General features: G+C 43.4%; 3 protein-coding genes across 3 annotated transcripts; 2 read left to right on the top strand and 1 right to left on the bottom strand.

Moving 5' to 3' along the window:
* Positions 1-4,420: 4,420 nt before the first annotated feature.
* Positions 4,421-11,255, bottom strand: SOX30 (SRY-box transcription factor 30; the record flags this gene model as incomplete). The annotated part of the gene is made up of 5 exons (XM_079542583.1): positions 4,421-4,796; positions 5,711-6,203; positions 7,960-8,139; positions 9,223-9,462; positions 10,622-11,255. 5 exons carry the CDS (start codon positions 11,253-11,255, stop codon positions 4,421-4,423), a joined length of 1,923 nt encoding a protein of 640 aa, XP_079398709.1.
* Positions 11,256-11,489: 234 nt separating this feature from the next.
* THG1L (tRNA-histidine guanylyltransferase 1 like) lies at positions 11,490-16,368 on the top strand (the record flags this gene model as incomplete). Its single annotated transcript, XM_079542528.1, has 6 exons — positions 11,490-11,671; positions 12,828-13,004; positions 13,421-13,590; positions 14,243-14,331; positions 14,963-15,070; positions 16,207-16,368. The coding sequence occupies 6 exons, from the start codon at positions 11,490-11,492 to the stop codon at positions 16,366-16,368; spliced, it is 888 nt and encodes a 295-aa protein (XP_079398654.1).
* Positions 16,369-19,071: 2,703 nt separating this feature from the next.
* LSM11 (LSM11, U7 small nuclear RNA associated) lies at positions 19,072-23,523 on the top strand (the record flags this gene model as incomplete). The annotated part of the gene is made up of 4 exons (XM_079542348.1): positions 19,072-19,495; positions 20,616-20,755; positions 21,466-21,549; positions 23,119-23,523. 4 exons carry the CDS (start codon positions 19,072-19,074, stop codon positions 23,521-23,523), a joined length of 1,053 nt encoding a protein of 350 aa, XP_079398474.1.
* Positions 23,524-24,301: the final 778 nt, after the last annotated feature.

Genomic DNA, 24,301 nt, shown 5'->3' with positions numbered 1-24,301 from the left:
ATGGTCCCTGCTCATTCTGTGAAGCTCCCAAGCGAGTATCCCTGGCTTCTTCTGCACCCTTCAGGGCTGACCCATGGGCTGACTCCCTGCACCATCCCTTTGCCAGCTCTCTGCCACGAGGATGAGCCCATTGCTGGGCAGCATTGACCCAGGCTCGGTGACACTGGCACAGGGATATCAGTGAGAAAGGTGCTGGCAGCCTGGCAGAGCGTGAGCTGGTTAACAGCACAGCCACTGCCATCTCAAGGTGCAGTTACACAGATGAGGCTGGGAGGGAGGATGATTGCATTTTTTGTGGGCTTGGCTCTGAACAGCACGAAAAAGCATTGCCTGTTGGTCATTGCGTTATGCTTCAGCCATTGGTCTGCGTTATCCACAACACCCTTTCCATTCATCTCTGTGCTTCATGTGTCTGTGTCAGTGAACCACCAGGAAGGAAAACCAGCATAACAAACAGGGAGAATCCGCACCTGGCTACATTGCAGAGCAAACTGGTAAACAAGGCCAATAGGAAATGAACAATGCATTTACAATTAAGAATAATAGTAGTAGATTTTGCTTCTGGTCCAGTGGTTTATATATACTATTGAAAACCACTGGGCTTTCTTTAACTGAAGATCTTTGCTGACTCCTATCATTGTGCCCACAGGAAATTCTGTGCCATAAATGGCCTCATACTCACCACAAACAGGTCACAAATGTCCTTTGCACAAATAATTCACAGTTTCTCAGGGTGGAAATCCAGGGACCAAATCAGCTCTTTGAATCCCCTCGAGTATCTTGAAAGGAAACCCAGAGCTTTCTGTGAACTCTCCCATTAATTTGTAGCTGCCTGTAATAGAGAAGAAAACAATGGCACTATTGCCAATGCTTTCATTACAAAGAAGTAAAAATGTAACCCAAATTTAGACAGCTATTCTGCTTTCATCCCTGAACGATATTTCTGTCCAGAGAAAAATAATATTTGATGAGGAATACCTACACTTGCACTGAAGGATCACAGATCTTCCCACTATGACAAATTTTCACGGGGCTGCTCCACCTATTTCTCAAAAAGATCAGCTCAAAAAAGCATAAAATGAAATAAAAAGAATGTATCTTAAAATTGCTGCAATAGTTGGGCCAATAACTGCTGCTTAGCTGCTTGTGATTTTGGTTATAATTCAAGTGTCATAAAAATAAAGTATATGCAGCATTTGCATTTGCTGTATAGTGATATTTTTATCTCTGGATTTAGTAATGTGAGAATTGATCTCTTAATTTATAATCAGCAGTAAGTCTGCCTATAAAAATATAACCACGTACTGTGCTATCGTTATAAATAGTTTGATCTATATTTATATGTTGTATCGCTTACACTGCTCAGGCATTGTTGCATGGAAAGCTGCAGGGTATCCCAGCCTTATTAGCTGTGCTCAGATGCTGCAATGCTACCTGCCTCTGGCACAGCATGACTCAGATCCTGCCCTGGACCCACTTCTTCAAAAAGCTCTTAATGGGTTGTTTGCTTGATTCACAGAGCGAGATCAAGCTTTCTGTTATCTGGGAATTGCACAGACTCATTTCCCCTGCAGCCCCAATTGCCTGGTTAGAAGTATCAGCTGGGGATGTGGCAGTCTGTTCTCTGGTGCCTTATCTGTCTGTGACATCTCCTGTGACCAAGCAAGGATGTACCTATTAGCAGCAGCTCCTACGCAGCACACAGGGCGGGGGGTGCAGTCGTTCTCTAGGTTTGGAAATGGTTTCCATTTCCCCTGGCCAGAGCTGCTGAGCACGCTTTTGCAGCGGGGTTTCTGCGCTAGCTTTGCACTATGCAAGGTGGTTTAACTCTTCAGGTTGGCTGCAGGGCAAAAGGTGATGTTTCTCCCATTCCATTCGTTGTAATTTAGAAATATACTAAGAGTTAAGCTCATAGAAAGACAGATTCAGAGAGGAGAGAAGCCTGTTAGGGAAACAGACTTACACAGGGAATGATTCGGGTGTGTATCAAACTGAGAGCTCCGTAAAATTTCGTTTGAACTCCCTGTTCAGAAATAAGGGAGGCTGATCATGAACCGCCATCGAAAGCCTCTTGAAATTGGAGAAAGTGTTACTGAAAAATCGTAGTGAGTGAATGTGGATGACATTCTGTCACGTGTAACCTCAGCATTTGTTATGCGCCAGTGGTAAACATCTTGGCTAACTTGAGTGGCATGTGAAATCTTCCTTTTTTCAGAACGTTTTTCCTCTTTCAGATCACTTGAAATGATCAAAGGAGGAAGGCTGTGAATCGGTGAAGGGAACTGGTGATGTAACTTCATTATTTCAGGCCTGAAGAGTTGGGAACAGCTTTGGCTGAGCAAAGATCTTCTGATTAGCTTTGTTTTTCCACCATCCGAGCAGGATAGCAGGAATACTTGGGAGAGCCTTAGAGCAGCTGCCCTGCCAAAGAGGGAGAAGCACTGTAAGATGATCAGGTACCGCACAAGGGCTTGTCCCAGTGTGCTGCTACTGAAATACTGTCAAAGTGCTCTTTCCTTTTTTTTTTTATTTAAGGGTGGGCCACTGCTGCTAATTTTGCTTAATTCCTACAAAGAAGGGCACAGATCAGTACATGCTGACATGCTGCATCCTTCTGACTATATTTGTATATTAAAGCACTGCAGTTTTCTCCACGCTGACTTTAAACTTCTCCAATAGTATTTGTACCAAAGTAGCAAATGCCCATAAGAAGGGGAACAGGTTTAACGGCATAAGGGCTTCTAATGACCCCAGCCCATAAAAATGTCCAATAACTCTGGAGAGGAAAGTAATCTCTGCAAAAGTGTAGCCACAGGCAGTGACCACAATGAGAAGCAGACTACTAAAAGTTGTTACAGCAGCAAGAGAAAACAAACTTTGGAATCACAGACTAGTTTGGGTTGGAAGGGACCTTTAACACCATCTATTTCCAATCCCCTGCTATAGGCAGGGACACCTCCCACTAGACCAGGTTGCTCACAGCCCCAAATATCTTTAGAATACCTTCATCTGATATTTTTCAAACTTTGAAGCACGCAAGGTGATTTTTAGTCTGGATTAAGGTAAACAGCAGAGAGAGCTGGGTCTAATGCTGTATCTGCAGACACAGATCCTGAATGTCTCATACAGGCCTTCAGCTCTAACAGGAAAGGCAGGAAAATCAGTCTTACATTTTGTTTCCAATTAAGAAATTCAGGATATATTAAGCTTCAGTCTTCTCTTCTTATGGTCTTTGTGGTATTAAATAGAGGAGATTTCCATGGAGGACATGATACTGTGTTTTCCTAAATGAACGACCCAGCACAGCAGATGCTGAATGCCTCACCCCTCTGAAGCTCACACACAGTTCTGGCTTCACAGTAAAACACAGGATACAACCGACACTGAAATCAGTTTGATGTTCATGTTAAAATGAAAAACTAGGGGAACATTACTCAGGTGAGTTTATTCAACTGTAACAACAGAAAGATAACAGAATTCCTAGACAGAAACGACCTCCTTTTCGCAATACAGAAACATAAACGTTTGTAACATTATTTACATATTTGGGCCAAAAATGTTTGAATTTCCTCACTCTGAGTTCAGCACAGACACCCTCTCTATTAAAAGCCTTTGATATTCCTCAGAGAATTTGGAATTCTCTGGAGAATTCTTTAGAGTAATAACGACACTCAGAGATCAAATCACAGTCCACTAATGTCAGTCACAGGACTGGATCCCATCCATTTTCCCCTCTCCAGGTTCTACCACACATCCACCTACCTTCTGGGCAATCCGTTTTCCTTAATGGAACTGGTTACAGACTAAGATGTTACTCAAACTGATCTATATTATCAGTGCATTATATAACATTCGTACTACAAACGCAGAGTACAGTAAAAATTAACCAAATTAAACAAAACTGTCTCATGAAAGTATCAACAAAAAGCACTGCAGAATCATTCTTGGCTTCACTTTCTGGGCCTCGGAGTATTTTACTGCAGCCAGAATTATTGCTAAAATTCCTAAAGTAACACCTAAAAAAAATGGAAAATACCATTAGAACATCTGTAAACAATAAAAGGCAGTATTCTAATTCAGAGGAGCAATAAAAGGATGTGCTTAAATATATCTCTCCTCAGGAAAATATCTTTGTCAAATGTTGTCAAATATCTTGAGTTGAGTGTAAGTGCTTTCGTAAGCCAGAGTCCAAGCAATGCCCTGACGAACCAGGTGAAACTTCAGAAAGCTTTTAGACATTCCCAAACCTGTATGTGACCTCTCAAAGTATAAGCAGTTCATTAGAGTCCTCAAACTGACACGCACGGGTTGCTCAGGGTACATGGGTTTCCCATTGAACACATTCTCTGAAGACGGTAGTGACGAAAATATTTATTTCCTCTTCTGTAACAATTTCTTAGATTATCAATTGGTTTAAAAATCACAGCTCTTGCAACACCTTTTTTTCTTCTTCATCCTCGCTGTCAGTCACATTGACTAGCTGGATGCTGGAAGGAGAAGGTGGGGTGGCTGGCAAATCATTCTCAAGAGCTCCAGTGTCTAGCTGTGATATGGGGCTAATACTACAACCCTCCTCGCTGTGGCTGCTGTGATAGGTCACTTCTTCGAGGTCTGTGCAGACACGTGAGTCTTCACGTATTCTTCCCCCTGGGTGTCCCCTGAAAGAGTAATCTCTGCACAGAGGTGAAAACTTCATCTCCTGCTTTTGGTAGCCATCTCCATAGAAGCCAAAGCATTCAGGCACTGAGCTGGAGAAATTCCCGCAGCCAAAAGGGGGACGGCTGAATGGGCACGTGCTGCAATGAAAGAGATTGAAAGTAGTCCTTCAGATAGCTGGACTTCCATCCAACTGAGAGAATCAGAATGTTAGTCTAAGTTAGTTTAGATGAAACCATCAAAGTACACATACTTTAGAGCCATGTCTTATTTAAACACTGGTTTTGTAAGAAGAGTCATACACAGCCTCTGTATTAGCAAGGATTGCATATGCATCCCTTCATAGTAAACACAGGCAGGACATTACTTTAAAAACAATCAAAACCCCATTGTTTTAAAGTATTAATTAATGTCATGGATAAAACAGAATCAAGTAAGCCTGCAGTACATTAATGTACATACTGAGAACAGTATAGAAAAGTATAAGAAATACTCACAGGGCATTACATGTGTTAGGTTGTAAATACTTTGATTAGGTGATCTTCTCTGATTTACTACCCTGCAAAGGGTGAACTAGTAATTACTGGTGATGTAATATTTCTGAAGACATTTCCCACAGGACCAGATTTCAGAAATATTGATAGTTATGACAGCTACAATCATACAAGTAGCTGGGAGACATCTCACACAAACTACTTAATTGCATCTGATCATTTTGAAAATACATTTACCTAATACTTTTCCATAGAGATCAGATGTAGTGCATCTAACTGCACTTAGGAGCACGAAGTAGAGAGAAGGTACTTCTATTTACTTTGGGCTTGGGAATGGCAATTATTAAAATCATACCACAGAGCCTTCAGTAACTATGCATATATTACAAGCAGCCTCAGGAAAGCAGGTCCCAGCACACAGAAGTCATGGGAAGAGAAGAGCACTCTTCCTTTCGGGCACTGTGTTCTTGTCTCAAGAATTGAATGCTCCATCTGCTTTCTGAAAGTTAAAGCCTTTTAGCATTTAATCTAAATGGGATTGAAATGAAGGGTTGCATTACCTTGAGGGGATATAGTGAGGTCCAGGAACAAAGTAGGGGTGATAAAACGAAAACTGAGGAGGTACTCCGTACAGACTGGCTGCCTGCCCAATGGGAGGACTCTCACAGAGATGCGAATGAGGAAGAGGTGTGACCTGGGGAAGAAGTACACCTCTAGGATAAGCAGAAATCCCTGAGAACTCCTTCGGAAACTCGCTATTAGGGACAGAAAATCTGTCACTAGTGTTTGATGTGGCACTTGAACTTCTACTGGAGAGATCAACAACAACTGGTGTTGATCTCTTCAGAAAGCAATAGGATCCAGATGATACATCACGAGCTTCTCTCTGAGTAGGCTCAGCAAAGTGCTGTGATGCAATTACAGGGCGCAGAGGCAGGGTTGGAGCTGGAACTGCTACTGGAGTGGTGCTTGCAATAGCAGGTCGGAAAAGATTAATTGGACTTGGACGCTGAATAGAAGAAGCTGGCAGCCGGCTGGCAGAAGGAGCTTCACCTTTAGGAAAGAGAGCAATTATTTATCAGACATGGGTAAAGGAAGAGATTTCATAAACAGTGACATAGCAAACCACATCTGGAGCCAGAACCATTTGCTCCAAAACATTTCATAGCATTGCTTCCCTGCAACTCGAGTCACGTGCCAATTGGCCCATGTGTGTCTGGCATGGTTTTGGAGTCCATGTGCTTAATCTTCCTTCAACAGAACTGAACAAAAACAAGGGTGAATGAAAAATGAACTACCATTTAGTGCCTGAAGATCAGAAGACATCCCAGGTCTACTAGCTGAGATGGCATGAGCCAAATTCTTCATAAATATGCATGATGCCAAAGCAGAAGTGAAGAGCAGAAGTAATAATTACAGAACAGCTCTTGATATGTTTTCTTATTTGTTTCACCTACAAACACTTCCACTGGCCAGTTTCACTTTAAAACATTTTGCAGATGTACACTTTCAAATTATACTTCATGTTAAAGACTGCCTTTACACAGTAAGATTCCAAAACACTTTACATTAGTGTTCCCAAAAACCACTAGCTAGTCTAAGCATCTAAATGCTGAGTCAATGAATCTCAAATGCCTCCAGATTTTACCATTTGTGTTTGAGAGTGATTTCAAGCTCAGTAGGATAGTAAACCCTGGAATGAAACACACTAGCATCTGAGGACACTACAACATTATAAGATACACTGGGGTAAGAAACAAAACAATTCTGTCAAATTTATAGAACAATTTGAGAAATGATCACATATCTACTTCAGAAACTTTGCCAGAACAAAGTACCCCACGTGCTCTCTTCTATGTCTCCAAATATTACCATACAGCATTAACAGGCATTTTGTTTTCTTGTCTCACTGAAGTCCAGTGCCTGAATCTAAGCTGTTTGTTGTGATCCACTGTCCGGGCACTGATGGAGCCAGAGCTCTTTCACCACAAAACATCAGAAACTGCAGGTTAGATACTTATATTTGCACATGGGTTCTCATAATAAACTCCATTTCACTGTTGAAATATTTAATAAAAAAGGAAGATCTTTCCAGGTTAGGTGCAACATTCAATGCATTTCTTCAGACTGTGCAAGTTGGTAACAGCGATGCATAGAGCTATTCCAGAGGTGCACAAAACACCCAAATAACTGATGGAAAACATGCAAGAGAAAAATTCCTTTTCCAGGTTTAGTGACTTTTAATATCACACCTTACCAACACTCTTCTAACTTCATTTCTAATCACGTTGCAGACAATTCTGCCTCCTTGTGTGCAGCACAAGTTGCTGAGCCCTAGAATAGTGCTGCTTCGCTACCAAAGAACACTAACATCGGATGGAGGTAATTAGCTAATAAAACTTTCCAGGCTTAATAGAGCAGGTTCGAATGCTGGTGCAGTTAGATCTGGGGTGCAAAGATATGGGTGAGGGAGGCAGAACAGGGAAATGAAATGATTATAGCTCTTCAGGAGGCAAGTGTTGAATAACAGACAGCCAGAGAGACCCAGGAGGCACTAGGAACTACAAAGGCAATAGCAGCATCTGTGGAGGATGAAGAGGGGGACAGAATTAAAGAGCAGCTAAGTGTGAGGAAGCAGTAGGTAGAGACTAGGAGGCAGAGGTGCAGTGCAGAGGAGAATCAAAAGAAATAGCAATGTCCATGCAGACTGAGAAATCATTTTTTAAATATACCTACACTACTAGAGGTATAGCTTCTGCTACAACAGGTAAATTCCTGATTTTTAAAATCATTCACTATTGCAACTCACAGACTGGATGTCCAATATTTTTCTGAATACTGTGCATGGCAGCAGGAAATGCAGGCGATGAAAAGGGATAAACAGCAACTGGATTTGTAGTGATGATATTCTGGGTAGTGCTAGAAAATACAGCAGAGACAGCCAGTGGATAACGCTTCCTCTTGCCTGGTCGTGGTTGATAAACCCAACCTGTCAGAGATGAAAAAATGCAGATATACCATTTATAGGATGGTGTCTCTGTTTCTTTTTCTTTTCTCTCCCTCTCTCTCTTTTTTTTTTTTTTTAACCTTATACCTCAAGAAAAAATCAGAAAAAATGTCAAAGAATTCTCAAAATGCTTCAATAGCAAAACTGCCTTTCTGTCAGTGAGCGAGTGAATGGGGTGTTTTATCAGAGGCGGAAAGAAAATGGACACTTGGGCACTGTGTTTGTGTTACTGAACTGTAACTGTTAGTGAGACAAAGAAATACAGCAGGGTAGGGAGGGACACGGCACAGCTACAGAAAGCATGCTAAGGAGAACATGACACATGCTGGCTTTCCAGTCCTGAAGGAAATCATGACTGTATTCAAAATGTAGGTCTTTTCTGATTTTTTCTTTAACCCCACAAATTTCACATAATGCAAGAGACAATGGAAAATATGATCCAATAGGAATCCCATATAGAGTTTGGCAATAAAAAATATGTTTGCCTCTGACATATAACATTAACTAAACACTAGCAGACTTTAAATAAACTGTGAATTTACACTGAGCAGCCCAGGGGAGAGAGAGAGAAAGAGCACTGCACTTCGTCTTTTGCTCATTTGTGACATCAGGTCTCGTCTAGCCATAGTTGTGGGTTAGCAGGATTATGACATCACAAAGGATTGTGACACTTGATATCTTAACAGCTTTCAAAAAGAGCGTTGCAAATTCTTATGTTTTGTTACTATCCTATTAACTGAACTGCAGTGGATAAACAAATTTGTTAGGGATTTTGGAGCAATGTTCACAATAACCTCTGCATGCGGCCAGAAGAGCTGTGGTGGTCTGGGAATGTAGGAAACATCAGATGCTCTAAAGGATGCACATAATTTTTGAATGCTAAGAAATGAATATGTTTTCACAAGCACTAGAAGGCTGATAGAAGGACTGAGTGCTTGAAATTTGTGTCATGTTTTCTAACTCTTCTCTTTGCTCTAATGAAAGAAACCCTTTCTGTGTTTGTACTTTTTTTTTCTCCTGTGAATCCTGCACTACTAAAACACTGAGGTAAATCAATACGTTTACCAGGAAATTCCTCTCTGTGCCTTTGTTTTATTTTCCGAGCTTCATCATAATAGGGCTGTTTCTGCTCTTCAGTCAGTTTGCTCCACTCCAACCCCAGCTGAACACTGATTTCAGCATTATTGGCATTGGGGTTGGCTTTAGCTAGGGCAGGTCGGTGAATCCTAGCCCACACCATAAATGCATTCATTGGACGCTTTACGTGGCCAGTTTTGTCCTTGCTGAATGGAGTATCTGGCATACCTATGCAACAAAATGAGGAAAGATCATCTTCCAGGCAATAGACGCAGTGCAGATTACATCAAAAGGCTTTTCAGTGACAGTCAATAGAATCTCTAGATCTCCAGAATACACAAAATTCATTGCACATGTGGAGAGCAATTCTTAGAAAAATAATTAAGGCCCTACTAACTTCCACCGAACCACTGTATAAGGAATCATGTGCATGGCTTTTGTTGTTTATTCTCTTTTTAAAAATATGTAACACATGTGACTGCTAAGAGAGTTTGGATTTCACTTGGCTAGACCGTTTCCTGTAACTTGTTTATGAATTGAACTCAGTATGGCATAGACCATATCACTGCAAATTTGTCACCTCCCTCAGAACTGTGTATCCAAAAGCCCTAACGATGCACAGGCAAGGCCTAGCACTGATATGGCACTTCAGTCCCACTGCTGAGCAGCCTCTGGCTTCTCTGCTGAGGCTGTTGCTGTGCTGGGTTCCTAGATGGGTTTTTTTTCCCTCAGATATGGACAGGCATTTGCTGGAGGAATCTGTTTTATCAACTGACCGTTACATGACACCTAGCTTTACATCTTTGTAAACACAGACTGTGTTTGGATTGAACTGGTGACATAATGAACAGCCAGAACCCTCACAGCTGATCCCTCAGCAAAAGGCTTAGAAATGAACTGTTCCATACTATCAATAAAGGGAGAAGGTCTTCTTATCTTTAGAACTTAAAGTCATGAATTTTAAAAGCCTAAAAAACCATAAATTTTAAAGGCCCTTTTCTTTCCAGAACAATTAAGCATCTAACCCAGATACTACAAAATGTTCACCACTTAACATGCCCAAATTGTCCTGGAGAGGTGTATGAACTCTCCATTTTAAAAATCAAGCAGACACATAAACTGCAACTTGCAATCAAAATTCAGTGTGGTTCTAAACATTTTATAAAGGGGTTCAGTAGAGGCAGGGAGCAAGCACTGTATTGATTCCAATAAGGCAATGGAGAACTCAGTGCTCCTGTACCTCACACTCTAGGCTGAATTAGATGGTTTTACAAAATACAATGTATCCAGAGGGCTAGCTCTCTAGCGCTGTCTTTCCACTACTGATAACCCGTCAGCTGCGTGTCCCTTATTAAAACCCTGCTAACTTGGCTTCTTAACATAATACCTGAATCGGAGGGCAGTACTGTGAGGGGAACGTTTTTAGTTTCAATTTTTACGGAAGGCTCCAGCAGGGTCTGCATTTTAAGAGGCACTTGGCTCACGGGCCCCTTTGACACCTGGATCAGCTTTGGCAGCAGGGGGCCTTGGACCTGTATACGAGCACCAGGCGGCAAAGGGCGAAGCACCACGGGGATCTTCAGGTCCTCAGGGAGGACCCCCAGCCCCTCACCGGCCTGCGCCACACCGCCATCACCGCCGGCGTGTGCGAGCCCGCGCGAGGCCCTGCCTGCAGCACCGTCCTCGTCCCCATCCGCCCTCGCTCCGGGACGGGGTTCCTTCACGCCTCCTCTGATCTCCACCACCTCCACGTCTTCTTGCTCTTCTCCGCCGCGCTTTTCTCGATCCTCTTTTGCCTTGTCTTTTCCCCCCCACGGAGCTGGGGAGCACCTGAGCTCCCCTCCGGCTTCCTTGCTGCCCTCAAGACAGGCGGGGAAGCCTCCATCCTCCTGCTGCAGCTCCTTGGCTTTAACGCGCGGCTCCTGGAGGGGCGCCTGGGCCTCCTGACCGCCTGAGGGACCCTGAGAGCAGAGATCGAGGTCAGAATCCCGGCCGTGGCAGTCGCCCCCGCCCCGCTCCATGACGCCGTTGCCGTTTGCCGCCTGCGGTTGGTCCCCAACGCTCGCAGCGCCCTCGCGCCGCAGTCACCAACGAGAGCGCAACGCTCCCCTCGGCCCCTCCCACCAACGCACCATGCGGTCGCCATGGAGACCGGCATCCGAGATCCATAGAGAAGTCCTCCTAGGTGCCTAGAACGGCTCACTGCTGTGCCGTCTCTGTGGGTGCCGCGCTGCACTTCCGCCTCCGCTCTGGCCATGCTGGGCTGCCTGCGGGCGGCAGTGGCGGCCATCTCGGCCGGTCGCGGGGCGGGCTGTGTGCGCGGTCGCTTCTCCATGGCGAAAAGCAAGTTCGAGTACGTGCGGGACTTTGAGACGGACGACACTTGTCTGCCCAACTGCTGGATAGTGGTCCGGCTGGACGGCCGCAATTTTCACAGGTGAAGGCCGGGCGGGCAGCCAATGGGCGGGCAGCTTGTTGCCGGGTGGTTGCTACAGCAACGCGGCCACGGCCTGGACCTGGTATGGGGGAGGGTGTCTGGCTGTAAGAGTCACGTCCTGCTTAACAAGTGTGGCTGTGACAGGGACACGGTGTACCTTTGGGGAGGGAGGTATTGCAGCCTGTGTAGAGGGACAGTGTTTGTGCTTGGGGTCAGCATTCACCTTTCTTCAGGATAAATCTTGTTGCTGGGGCTTTGATCTCTGATTTGCTCGAGTCTGATTTCAGTAAAGCTACCAAGTTTTGATGTATTTATTGGTAGTGTTGCCTTGATGGGACTGAGGTGCCTTAGGAGAAAACGGCATTATAGGAAATGGTATTTATCATTATCTGAATCCAGGTGAAATAAGAATGATGGGTTAGGGTGAGACCTGATGAGGAAAAGCTTTTCTGCAATGTATGCAGGTTACTTTGTAAACAATGCTTCTGACTTATTTCTTTGACTACAACAACTAAAAAGAGCACAACAGCGCTGTTTAATAGAGAAAATTCTCAGCTACAAAACACTATTTTTCAATGCAGTCACCACCATGAACTATGCATTTTTGCCAGCAATGAATAAGAGCCTGCATGCCACACTTGTATGAATTGGCACCAGCAGAGCTGAGCCACTGTCACAGTGCTAAAACTCAGTCACTGTTAGTCACTGCCTAACAGTGCTGACATCCCACTGTTTGGCCTCCATAAACATTCAGCAGGTGACGAATATTGGTGGCTGCCTTTTTTTCCACTTGGAGGAATATTGTTCTGTACCTTTGCTTCATGTGCCCTTCCATGTCAGACTGCCCCTCTGCTGCCATCTGTCACATGGCAACAAAATGTAACACAGTATTGGTGGCATGGTTCAGCCACTGCTGCCATTCCACCAATATCTGCCTCTGACATCATGGACCAGCATAGGAGGCATTGCTTTTGGATCAGCTCTTATGTAAAACCGATTTTTTGTTACTGTTCTTCACACCTGTAAGGAATTCTGTTAGTATTGGCTGAATATTGTAAATCAATATTTGTAAAAACTAAATACAATGAAAATGAATCAGTTCACATTTCCAAGCGACCTTATACAAGATTCTTATTCTACCATTTTTTCCTTGAAGGTTTGCTGAGCAACATGAGTTCAAAAAGCCAAATGATGACCGTGCTCTTCATCTGATGACCAAATGTGCCCAGACAGTGATGCAGGAGTTGGAGGATATTGCTATTGCTTATGGACAGAGCGATGAATACAGTTTTGTTTTCAAAAGGAAGAGTAAATGGTTTAAAAGAAGAGCAAGGTAACACCTGCTTTGGTATGAAAGTCAGCTTGTGTCTAAGCCTGTGCCTTGGCCCTCATCTCTAGGTTTGCCTTTATCTGTACACAGAGGCTACAGGCTGGGCTGTATTTGGAGATACACACTACAACTAGTTCTGGTTCTTAGTGTGAATTCTGCCAGCAGTGTTTCTGTAGCGTTTAGTGATGTCGAGCTTTAGGTAGTTTTGGTAAAACAGGGCTTCCTTTAGCAAGGTGTTTTGCTTTCCAAACTGATGTACTTGATTTATAAAAGATTATGCCGTTGAACTGTTGGACTGTTATATAAGAAATAATGTCATAATGTCCACCAGAATTACTGCTATTGATACATCGTGGTTATAGGTGCCTATTGTCATATTGATGTATGCCTTTCCTTTCCCTTTGTTTTGTGTTTACAAGTAAGTTCATGACTCACGTGGTCTCCCAGTTTGCCTCAAGTTACGTTTTCTATTGGAAGGATTACTTTAAGGACCAGCAACTTCTGTACCCACCAGGATTTGATGGACGAATTGTGCTGTATCCCAGCAACCAAAACTTAAAGGACTACCTCAGCTGGAGACAAGCTGATTGTAAGCATTCTAGAAAACGGAACAGTTGAGTTCTCATCCTCTCTGACTAGAAATGTCCTTATTGCCATTGTGTTTGTATACAGAACTTGTCAGTTAAAGAACAGCAGGTGGGGTGGTATTTTTTTAAATAGGAAGTGTTTGTATTGTAGTGGGATTTGTCTGGATGCGTGTCAGCTAGAATTCTGAATATTTAGATGATGACTGAATTTGCTGCATGCTGGGTGTGAATTCAGCACAGGAAATATTAATAGAATTTGGTTGTGATTGTTTCATATTCTTGGGTTTCTTTAACCAAAGTAATCTTAAATGAAAATCTTCTGAAATGCAGGAAAGCAGTAGAGGTTAAAAGGGCTGCATATGCCACGCTGAAAGAGTGGTTTCACTTCTAGGTCTCCATTAACATGTAGCCCTTGTTGTTCAAACTGAGGTAACTAAGGTCATACAAAAAACTCCCTTCTCCCCCTGCTCTTCCTTTTCAGATGTCTTCCTTTTCAGATCTGTCTTCTAATTATCGCAGTATGCAGTGCATTTAAAAATGGATCACAAACACTCTTATCTTTTCTACCAAATGATATTATTTATTCTCTGAAGTTTTTTGTTGTGACTGTGGGGATTAAACTTAAAAAAAAAAATCTTTTTTTTCCTTCTGTAGGCCATATCAATAACCTTTATAACACAGTGTTTTGGATGCTTGTGCAGAGGAGTGGTTTGACACCAGTGCAAGCACAGGACAGACTCCAGGTAAGAACCTCTCAAGATTATGTTCTGGGTACAAAGAAAATCATCTGGTCTGCCAAGTTGTTCCTTGCCTGCTCAGCAGCCCTGGCTGACTTTTCTGTTCCTACTATAATAATTTGTGGGTGCAGATTCAACAACTTCTTGAATTGTAAAGATGATAATATTGATCAGCAAATAATACATTTTAACTGGAATTTTACCAGTATTTTAATTTCTTATTTAGTGAGTTCAGAAATTTTGAAAACATCATGTAAACATTGGTGTCTGTAAGCAAGAAATGAAATGAGAGGATTCAATTAGTACGGGCTCCCAATCCCTCTTCTATTATTGTCTCATTGTGCAGATTTCAGGTGATCGTTTCAGTTTTTCTCTTGGTTTCTGTTGACTTTCTATTTATCTTGAAAACGTAAGATGGACTTGAAAAAACTCTCTGTTTTTTATATCCCCCTTTAGCAGGTGAACGTAACTCCTGTGTTGGGGAAAAACACCTTGTAATTCAAAGATGAAAAACCTTGTTAAGTGCCATTATTCCTGTACTTACCCATCTTCTGCTCTGCAGATTCAGTTGGCTTGTAACCTTGTTGGTTTGTTTCTGTCTTTTTCTATAAGAGTACTTGCTTTCATTTTCTTGTAGGGAACTTTGGCTGGAGATAAGAATGAAATTTTATTTTCTGAATTCAACATCAACTACAACAATGAACCTTTGATGTATAGAAAAGGAACTGTCTTGATATGGCAGAAGGTAAAAACTTCACTACCACTTGCTTCATGTTCTTGTTTTAAATAGCTACACTGTGGCCAGAAATCTAGTCTGAGTGATCACCAAATGGGAGTAATGCTCTGTGGATGTTTATTTTTAGAGATATTAAACTAACCAAACTTGCCATGTGATGTGGTGAAAGGTGACTAGGTGTTTTGAAGGTGTTTTTAAATAACCACATCTATAAGCATAGCAGCTTGGAGAATTTAGGAATTTCTGCTTCTTGAAAAAAAGCACATTTTAGTAACTGTTGTCAGTTTCCACTGCAAAGGAGTCAGAGGCATTCAATAACACATTCAATAACTCAGCTGGCAATATATGTAGTACCCTTTTCTTATGTAAAGGAACATACTACAGATTGCAGCTCTTAATGAATTCCTTTTAAGGATAATTTTCATTCAAGGAAATTTTCATCATTCTGCATAACGGATGCAGAATTAGTGCAAGAAATACCAGTTCTGTATGAAGTCAGTCCCAGGAAACTGTAAATGTTGACGGCCTTCAATCTTTCTACCACAGAAGGATATTCCTAATTAGTTGTATGGATGTTTCGTGTGATCAGAACCCAATCGGTCCATGCTAAGAGTTCTCTTTAATTTGTTCAGTCTTTTGACTCCTACATGTGTGTGTCTGTATAAATTTAAAGAATTAATCTGCTTGTTTGTTGGTTGTTTTCTTTTGTGTTTTGTTGTTTGTTCCATTTTAGCCAGTGACTTCTATGACTTCATTTGAAATAATTAGAACAAGTAGAAGCTCTCACCTGCGAATATATTTCACTTGATCCTTATACTTTATCTTTTGTTACTGATTTTGGACATTTCTGAGGTTTCCCATTTACTTCAAGTGGTTCTGAGTTAAATGCTGTGCTTTATTCAAGGATACTTGCAGTCAGTTGCGTGGAGTTTGAGGTAACTTCCTCAAGCTACGTGATGATGATGCGCAGTTTCAACCATTCGTGTGTCAGTTGTCAAGCAGAACAGACTCGAAGTTTCTGTGTTCAAATCCTATAGTATGCTATAGGCTTGATGGTTACTGTTACTATAGCTCTTATTCTTTGTCCATTTGAGAATCCCCTCTGAAGTCTTATATGTGTGCTAACGTGTCAGCTGTATTTCCAGGTGAACGAGGTAATGACTAAGAAAATTAAACTGCCAAAGGAATCAGAGGAAAAGGAAGTGGAAGTGACCCGGACCAGGACTAAAGTTGTTCCCCTGCACTGTGACATTATTGGAGAACAGTTCTGGGAGGAATATCCTGAGATTCTGGCTGAGGATAGCTGATATCTCTGATGATGGAGCTGGTAGCTCGTTCTGCTCTGCTTGAGTTGTTGGCAGCTGGGAAAGTATGGGTTGTCACTGCAGATTTTAACCTGTGAAATGTCTCCAACATTTACACTGCTTTTAGCATGCAAAGTTGCCTGGAAAGGAGACGCTGTTTTGTTGTCTGATATAAAGATAGATCCATGGGAGAAGCCTTAAGCCGTGCTGCATTTAAAATGTTAAGAACTCATCTTGATTGACTGCTGCTTGTACATACATGCAGAAAAAGTGTATAGAATTGTTATGTATTTCTGTAGTACATGAATCATGGGATGTTTTACTGAACTGACAGCTGACAAAAAAACTTGCATATTGAGTAGTAAAGGGCAGAGGGAAAAGTCATTATTTTTTTACTTTCAGTTCAGAGACAGATCAGAATGCTTCAGGTGACATCTAGTATTAAATTTCAAGGCCCTTGTGACATTAGTGAAAAAACTCTTCAACTTCCTAATGATGGATCCTTACAGAGTAGCAATGAAGTACCCCAGCAGTTTCCTATGACTGATTTCAAATGCTTCTGTCAAATGTACAGGATTTTTATACTTTTTAAACTAATAAAAAACCAGTTATTTCTTCCTTCTGTATTTATTATTTGGACTTTCTCATTAGTAATAATTAGTGAAGGTTTCAAATAATCTGAGAGTACTGAAACTGTGCAGACTTTAATTCTGTTAGGGCATAAATAGACATCGTGCTCTCATCTTCTGTAGCCTGGGAAGTCATGTTTCCACTACCTGAAATGGAGGGGCAAATGCAGCAAAGTGTGAATGTTCTTGTAAAGATTATGCTGACAAGAACTTGTGTTGCTGTTCTCTGGTTTTCCTGGGTAGATACAGATGCAGCAGTCATGACTGCTGTGTACAATGGGAAGGGGGGAGTGAGTTGTTGCTGAAGTTCATCACTGTTTAACTATGAATTAATCTATTGAAACAAATCATGCGGCGTCTCAGAGCAGAAACATTCCTGCTAACGTAAAGGGACTTGCCCCAGGAGAAATGGAATTTGAGGAAAATAACCTATTTCAATACAAATGCTTGTATTATCTTTATAGCTGTATTTCTATAAGAATGATATTACTGCTTTTAACCATACTGGTTTCAGAAACATGGTGCTAGAACCATAATCTGGTTAGCAAGCTGTTAAGGGAGAACCCACAGTTGGGACCACCCCCCAATTAGAATGGAAAGAGGATCAAATAGCACTGACAAAATCAGGTAAGTGCTGAGCTGAGTTGGTTTATCTGCTTTCCTGCTTTTCTTCTTACAAGAACTTCTACATTTAAGGCAATGTGCAGATCTTAGTAAATGAAAAACAAGCCCATAAACAGGCATTTTGCTGTGTTTTGAAATACTACTTGCACTTTCTTCCTTTTTCTGCGAATGAATGGTTTGTCTGTGCAGTTACAATACTGGGACAGGAAGCTCCATGACGTACCCTAATTCTGAGAAATTAATGCTGAACAATAAGAATATATATTCGTAGTTGGTAGAATGGCACATACAATTTCTGGGAAGAGGATATGAGGGAGTGTGAGAGACGATTCTGTATGAATCATTTTGCTGCAGTATCAGAGCGGTTTCAGTGGTGGCTTGGGGTTTTTTCATGTGTATTTTTAAAATCAGAAATGTAATTTTCTTCAGTCTTACACGCCACGTTCCTGCCTGGTACCTCATTTCAGACACTGCCTGTAGAGCAACCGCTCCAGAAGTGGCAATATTTGGGTTTTGCAGGCTGAGTAAAGATGAGAAGATATTGCAGCCATGGTCACGTCTCATGTAGGTATTGTTCAGTTTTTCCAGGGGCTGCTGCATGACAGGGGATGTGATATGCACACATAGACACACACAAGGCTGTGCCAGCTGGGTTTGCCTCTGTGCTGCCAGCGTTATGCCAGTGTCAATACAGTATTATGTAGGTTTTTAATCTCATAGTCTGACACATGCTGTGCTTTGTCTCCTTACGCATGCACACTGTGTGTCTGAGCAGAGGTATCAGGTTTATTCCATTTAACTCATCCTTACAACACGCAGTAAGTAAACATCGTATGGGTGGGAGACACTGGAACCAAGCTATGAATCGGCTTCACAGCCACGGCCTTCCACTTTTGTTAATTTAAACGCTGGGAGGAGAAAAAAAAACTTGTGTGCTTAATGGACTTCAAGTACATGGTGTTCTCATGTGCAGTTTCGTACAGGACGTGACTGCACTGAAGAAGTGGACCTTTGTGTCGGTGGGTAACTGTGTCAGCTCTACTGCTGTAGCAGGAAGCATTACACTTCCGTGAGCCAGTTACAAAATATTAATTAAAAGGCGATGGAGTCTGTTACAGTAGAAACACACAGCGACGGTACCACAGCACCGCCTTTCCTTTCAGAACTGTTTCTGAGCTGCACAGGATTTAATGGACTGAAATGAAGGTTGTGCCGCTCGCCTGGGGCACGGGCTCCGAGCAGCACCGCCCGACGCTGCGGTGCACGGCGGGGTCACCGATTGCCGCAGCGTGGCCGGCAGCCGTCGGCCCCGCACCGCCCGGCTGCGCGACGCCCACCCGTGGGCGGCTCCATGCGCCGCCCCTCCCCGCTCGGTTCCCGCGCCCCGCGGGGCTCTGCGGACGGCACGGTAGCGCCCCCTATCGGTGGGCGGCGCCGCCGCCCGCAGCCCGGCATGGAGGAGGACGAGGGGGCTGCGGGCGGCGCGGAGCAGCGGCACCCCCGCCGGCGGCCCGGGGCCGAGCGCTCCCCCAGCCCCAGCCGCCTGGACGTGAGCTCCAGCCGCTTCGACCCTCTGCTGGCGCTGTACTCCGCCGACACCCCGCTCCCCTTCCCCTCCGCGCCCTGCTTCAACAACCTCGCCGAGTACGAGAGCTTCCAGCGCGGCCTGCTCCGCCCGCGCGGCCGCCGGGGTCCCTCCGCCCGCCGCGGCCCTTCCGCCGGGCGCTCCGCCCGCCGCGGTCCTCCGGCCTCGGACCCCGAGCGCATCCAGCGCCTCCGCAGCCTGATGGTGAACGCGGGCCCCGAGCAGGACGCGGCGGGAGGCGGCGCGGCACGGCGCCGGAGGGCTCCGCGTAACGTCCTGACCAGGATGCCGCGTAAGGCGTGCGGGGCCGGGGGCTTGGGGCTGTGTGTGGGAGTCCGAGCGGTTTTTGGTGTTTTATTATAAATACTGCGGGATTATCGCGGTCAGAGCATCTCAGCGCTGTGACCTCCACGCCATTCTTTATGCAAAGCTCAAAACGTTCTGTTGTGAATGCCTGAAGCAGAAGTTTTTTCTTGTGCGGGTGCCAAAGCATAACGAATGCCTTGCTGCAGGTGCTTTATGAACCCAAATCTCGTTGTGTTTAGGATTCCCAGAAGGATCGGCTTTAAATATTGTTTTGATGGCTTTATATGATGGCTGAGGTTGGAATACTGTGACTGAAACAGAAGGAAAAAAGAAAAACAGTGTAAAAATTAACTGTAGGGTGGCCCAGCAAGCAGCTCACCTCTGCATTAAGAATGTATATTTTATATTCATGCTTATCAGATGAGACAGCACTTGCTAAGACACAATACCTGAATATTTTTAAGGTTCTTCTGAAAAAGAAACAGGGATCTGAACTGGCACTCTGAAAGAACTGAAAGGATCCTGTGAGTTCTCAGGGTTGGTTTGAAAATGTGCTGTGTGGTTAAAAACATCAGTGTGGTGTAGTGACTGTGTCACCTGTGCTTCAGAGCATGGTTTGTTGTCAGTTAGGTTGGAGAAAGTCTGTTTGCCCTCAAATCAAAGCTAGGAGTAGAGGAGGCAGCTTGTATTGGTGTGAAGGCAGTTTTCTCCAGCTGTCCTGGCAGTGGATATGGAAAGAAGGCACTGGATCTCAAAATAAAAAAAAAGAAGTGATTCAGGTTAATCCATGGGGAGCTGTTGCATGCAGCCAGCCTCTGCTCATCAGCTGCCATACGGTAACATTTGAGGTTTGCAGTGTATACCTTTCCTGATGTGCAATCAAGCCTTGAGTTTGCAGCCCCTAAAATGCAAGGAGAAGGATCATCTCTGGCTGAGATATTTTTGTTCATATGAAAAGCTGCAGGAGGACTTAAATACTTTTCATTCTAGAGGAATTGTTTTGTACCAAGACCTGCTGCGCTTCCACTGTAAAGCAAATAATTTCTCTGTACATTTATTATGAATGCGTTTTGTTGAAGACCAACCATGTTCTCTTTGTGTTTTAGTGCATGAAGGCAGCCCACTGGGGGAGCTCCACCGCTGTGTCCGAGATGGTGTAAAAATCAATGTTCACATCCGCACTTTCAAGGGGCTCCGTGGAGTCTGCACAGGCTTCTTGGTTGCATTTGACAAGTTCTGGAATATGGTAATTACCATTCCAAGCCCTTCATTTATAGCTGCAACGCTGAAAACTTGAAATTTGCAACAGTTGTAAGCAAATTGTGTTTATAGATGTGGTATTGTGGTCCCTAAATCTTGTATGCCTTGGCAGTGAGTGCTGGGTTTCAGCCTCAGTGGTGCTTGGTGTTGGGTTGGTGTCTGGCTGACCCCCAGCTGCTCAATAGGTCTCAGGTAGGGATGGAGAGATGTTGAAGAGTACCCAAGTGCCTCAAAGGTTTTATGTAAGAACCCAGGAAGGTGGAGAATGAGGAATATCAGAAGCTTCTGAAGATTTCTCTGATGTTTTTCACTGATAAGTTGCTTTTTGGTGAAGAAGCTTTCCACCGTTCTACCACGTGTACATCTTAGAGACAGTGGCTGTGAAAGAACTATTTGTGAGCCTAGGGCTGTGAAAAGCTTGGAAATAGGTAGAAAAAAAAACAGAAGGATTTTGCAAGCATGGCTCAGAAAGATTTTGTAAGTAATACGGGATGAGTGTTGGGCTTTGCTGTTACTTTTATACCTCAGTAGAACTCAGATGACACAAAGCCATGTCCAAAGCACATCTTGTTCCTAGGGTGGATTTTCTCTCAGTTAGAATACCATTTCATAATGCTATGAGACAAAACTGGCCTGGAGTCTCTGTGTTTTTTTTTTTTTAATTTTGTACTTTCCATCTCTTTAATGTTCTTCTAGGCCCTGACAGATGTGGATGAGACATACAGGAAACCAGTTCTGGGCAAAGCTTTCTATGCAGAACCTCAGCTCTCACTAACCCGGGTAGGTAACCCTCTGCCATTCTAATGTCCTGAGTATCTCACTGTTCAGTGTAGTGGAAGAGGAGCATTGACTGGAAAACTTACAACTTACAGTTGAAATGTTTTACCTCCTTTTATTACAGGTGACTCTAAAATGACTTGAACTGAAAAGTTAAGTTTTCTGAACTTCTGAAAGTAGTTTGGCTGTAGTTCAGAGTTACTGATGTTCTGTTGTAGAATTTCCAGTGTCAGATCGTAATTGCTGTCACTGCTGAGTACAATATGCTGATCTTCAATAAGCTCAGTCCCTGGTTCTTGACTGGTTTGTTCTATACTGTCTGCTTTACACGACCACATTTTCTGCCCTCTGATAGCCAGTGTAAATCCAGCATAAATCTGGCATTTTGTGCCCTAGCTAGTTTGGTACAAAAGCTCTTTCTGCACCCATGATTGATGCAGTCCTCATTTGTTCCACCAAGTGATTGCCTAACTGGTACTAATGTTTGTGGAGTGACAGTTTTTCCAGCCAGCAGTGTGTCTGTCTTGTCTCCTGGACTTCTAGCCTAGCTACTGCAAAGCCCAAAATTCTTCATGCTGCTGCAAAGCAAAACTCTAGGATCCAGCTGCAAACACGTTTGTGAAGTTGAAAACTGAAAAAATGATACGTGAACTTCTGAACAATGAAGGAAAAAAAATGTGACAGGGCTGTGTCTATTCAGTGGCATAGCTTGGGGCCTTCTGAACATCACAGGAGCATCACAAAAATTTTAAATGGTTCCATTGCACAGAATTTGCTTTTAAATTCCTACCATTTAAGTCTCTTTTCTTATAGATCCTGCCCTTCTTTAAAAAAAAAAAATAGTTTAAGATAATCAAGTTGTCATTGTTAATTTTAGCCAGCTCTCACTACCTGGTCCTGTTGCTAGGAAGAGACCACCTCGCCAAGAATCCTTTTCATTTGTCAGTATTTCATAAAAGCTTGGTGCTGCCAGAGTAAAAGCAGCCCCTTTTCCAAATTCTGTATCATGTATTCTTGGATTAATGAGCTCATGCAGTGCTTTGGATCTGCTGCTGTAGCTTTAATTATTTTCCTATTGTTCATGGTCTGCTCACCTCCCAGAAGTGGCCTTCTTCAGTTTGTTTTCGGGAGCACAAAGAATGTTTCAGCACGCATTCCTTGCTGTTTGAGGCTCCTTATCTTGAGGGTATGTGTCCCAACTGGGGACACAAGGATGGAAATCTCTCTAGTTAACAGCATAACAAGAGATTTGGGGAAAGTGAGCTAACAGAGTGACTTAGTAGCTTTCTGTTGTACCTGACCATGGTTAAATGCTACTGCACATCAGTATTGCTCCCACATTCCTTAATTATTGTGTAAATATGCTTATGTACCTGCAGGAGATCTATTTACCTTATGTCACAGCTTGACTTTGGCAACAAAGCATGGTATTTATTTCTGGTAAAGATTCTTCGTTCATTGAGTATTATGAGAACTGGTTTGGGACCGTGTACTCAAATACCATACAGAAGTGCAGAACAAGAGGCTTTCCTTGTTTTCTGAGTGGTCACATACAGAAATGTTCCTTTACAGCTGTTTGACAGACTCAAGCTGCAGGATGCCTCTGTGAAGAAGGGAGCTGACTCAAAGACTGTATCAGGGGAGCTAGCCCTGACAAATGACTCTCAGACGCCTGGATGGAAAGTTGGATCGGGACGAGGGAGAGAAGAAGATGAGCATGAGAAGCAGAAACGCTTGGGCAGAGGTGGAGAAAAGAAGGTGCCAGGAGACAGTTTGCATCTGGCTGTCAGAGGTGAAGCTGATGTGGGCAGCGGGACTGCTCACACGGGGGGTGCTGCTGCTGCTGGTACCCACACAAGAAGCCAGGCACGGAGGAAAAGGAGGCCCAAAGTGGATTATCAACAGGTGTTCACACGTCACATAAACCAGATTTTTATTCGAGGAGAGAACGTCTTGCTTGTCCATTTAGCTCATTGACTTGGATGAGCCTTCGTCACTGTATTTATTTGATAGCATGAATTGCTGTGGTAGCTCTCATTCCTATTTAGCATTCTTGTGAATGTAGTACTGTGACAGGTTTCCCACTGCCGTAACCAGGTAGGGGAAGTAGTTCTAACTGGAGTATCCTGAGCTTACTGCCAAAGCAGCCTCCTTCAGTCTCTGCTGGGGGTCTCAGGGTGAGATCAGCAGCACGGTTTTGCTTTGTGAGATGAGGGAGATGAGCACAGAGCCCTCTGCTTCTTAAAAGGTAAACAGCTACGTCAGGAAGGTTGGCCGAGAATGTTTGTGCAGTCAGATATAGGAGCGAACTGTGACTTATGATTACGGAGCTGAAGGTGAGATCTCCACCCAAAACAAATCACAAGTGATATTTTGCATGTTCTGAGGAATCCCTGATTTCACATGTTCCAAAACTAACCGTTTATCTGCCATTGTTACACAGATGTTTTCTCTTCCAGATGTAATTCTGACAGATTAAACAATGTGTGAAAAGGGGGGGTGACATGCTACTGATGGCTCCATCGTTAGCTCTGCAATGCTGTGTGCGATAGAAAACCTCATGTCTCAGTTGAAGACTGTTCTTTTTCTGTTAATGATTGCCAGGTTTTAATCTTTTTTCAATGTCAAAGCTTGTGCTCTTATTTGCAGTGCCATGCTTTCACCACGTGTCACCAGCAAGCAGCTAATGGAGCTGATGTAGGGACCTCCTCATTTGGGGAATATCTCTGAATGCTGTGGATGCATATGGAAAACT

This window comes from Tetrao urogallus, assembly GCF_951394365.1.
Source record: "Tetrao urogallus genome assembly, chromosome: 14".
Lineage (NCBI taxonomy): Eukaryota > Metazoa > Chordata > Aves > Galliformes > Phasianidae > Tetrao > Tetrao urogallus.
Note: the sequence above shows the minus strand (reverse complement) of the source record. Positions and strands in the feature narration are given on the sequence as shown.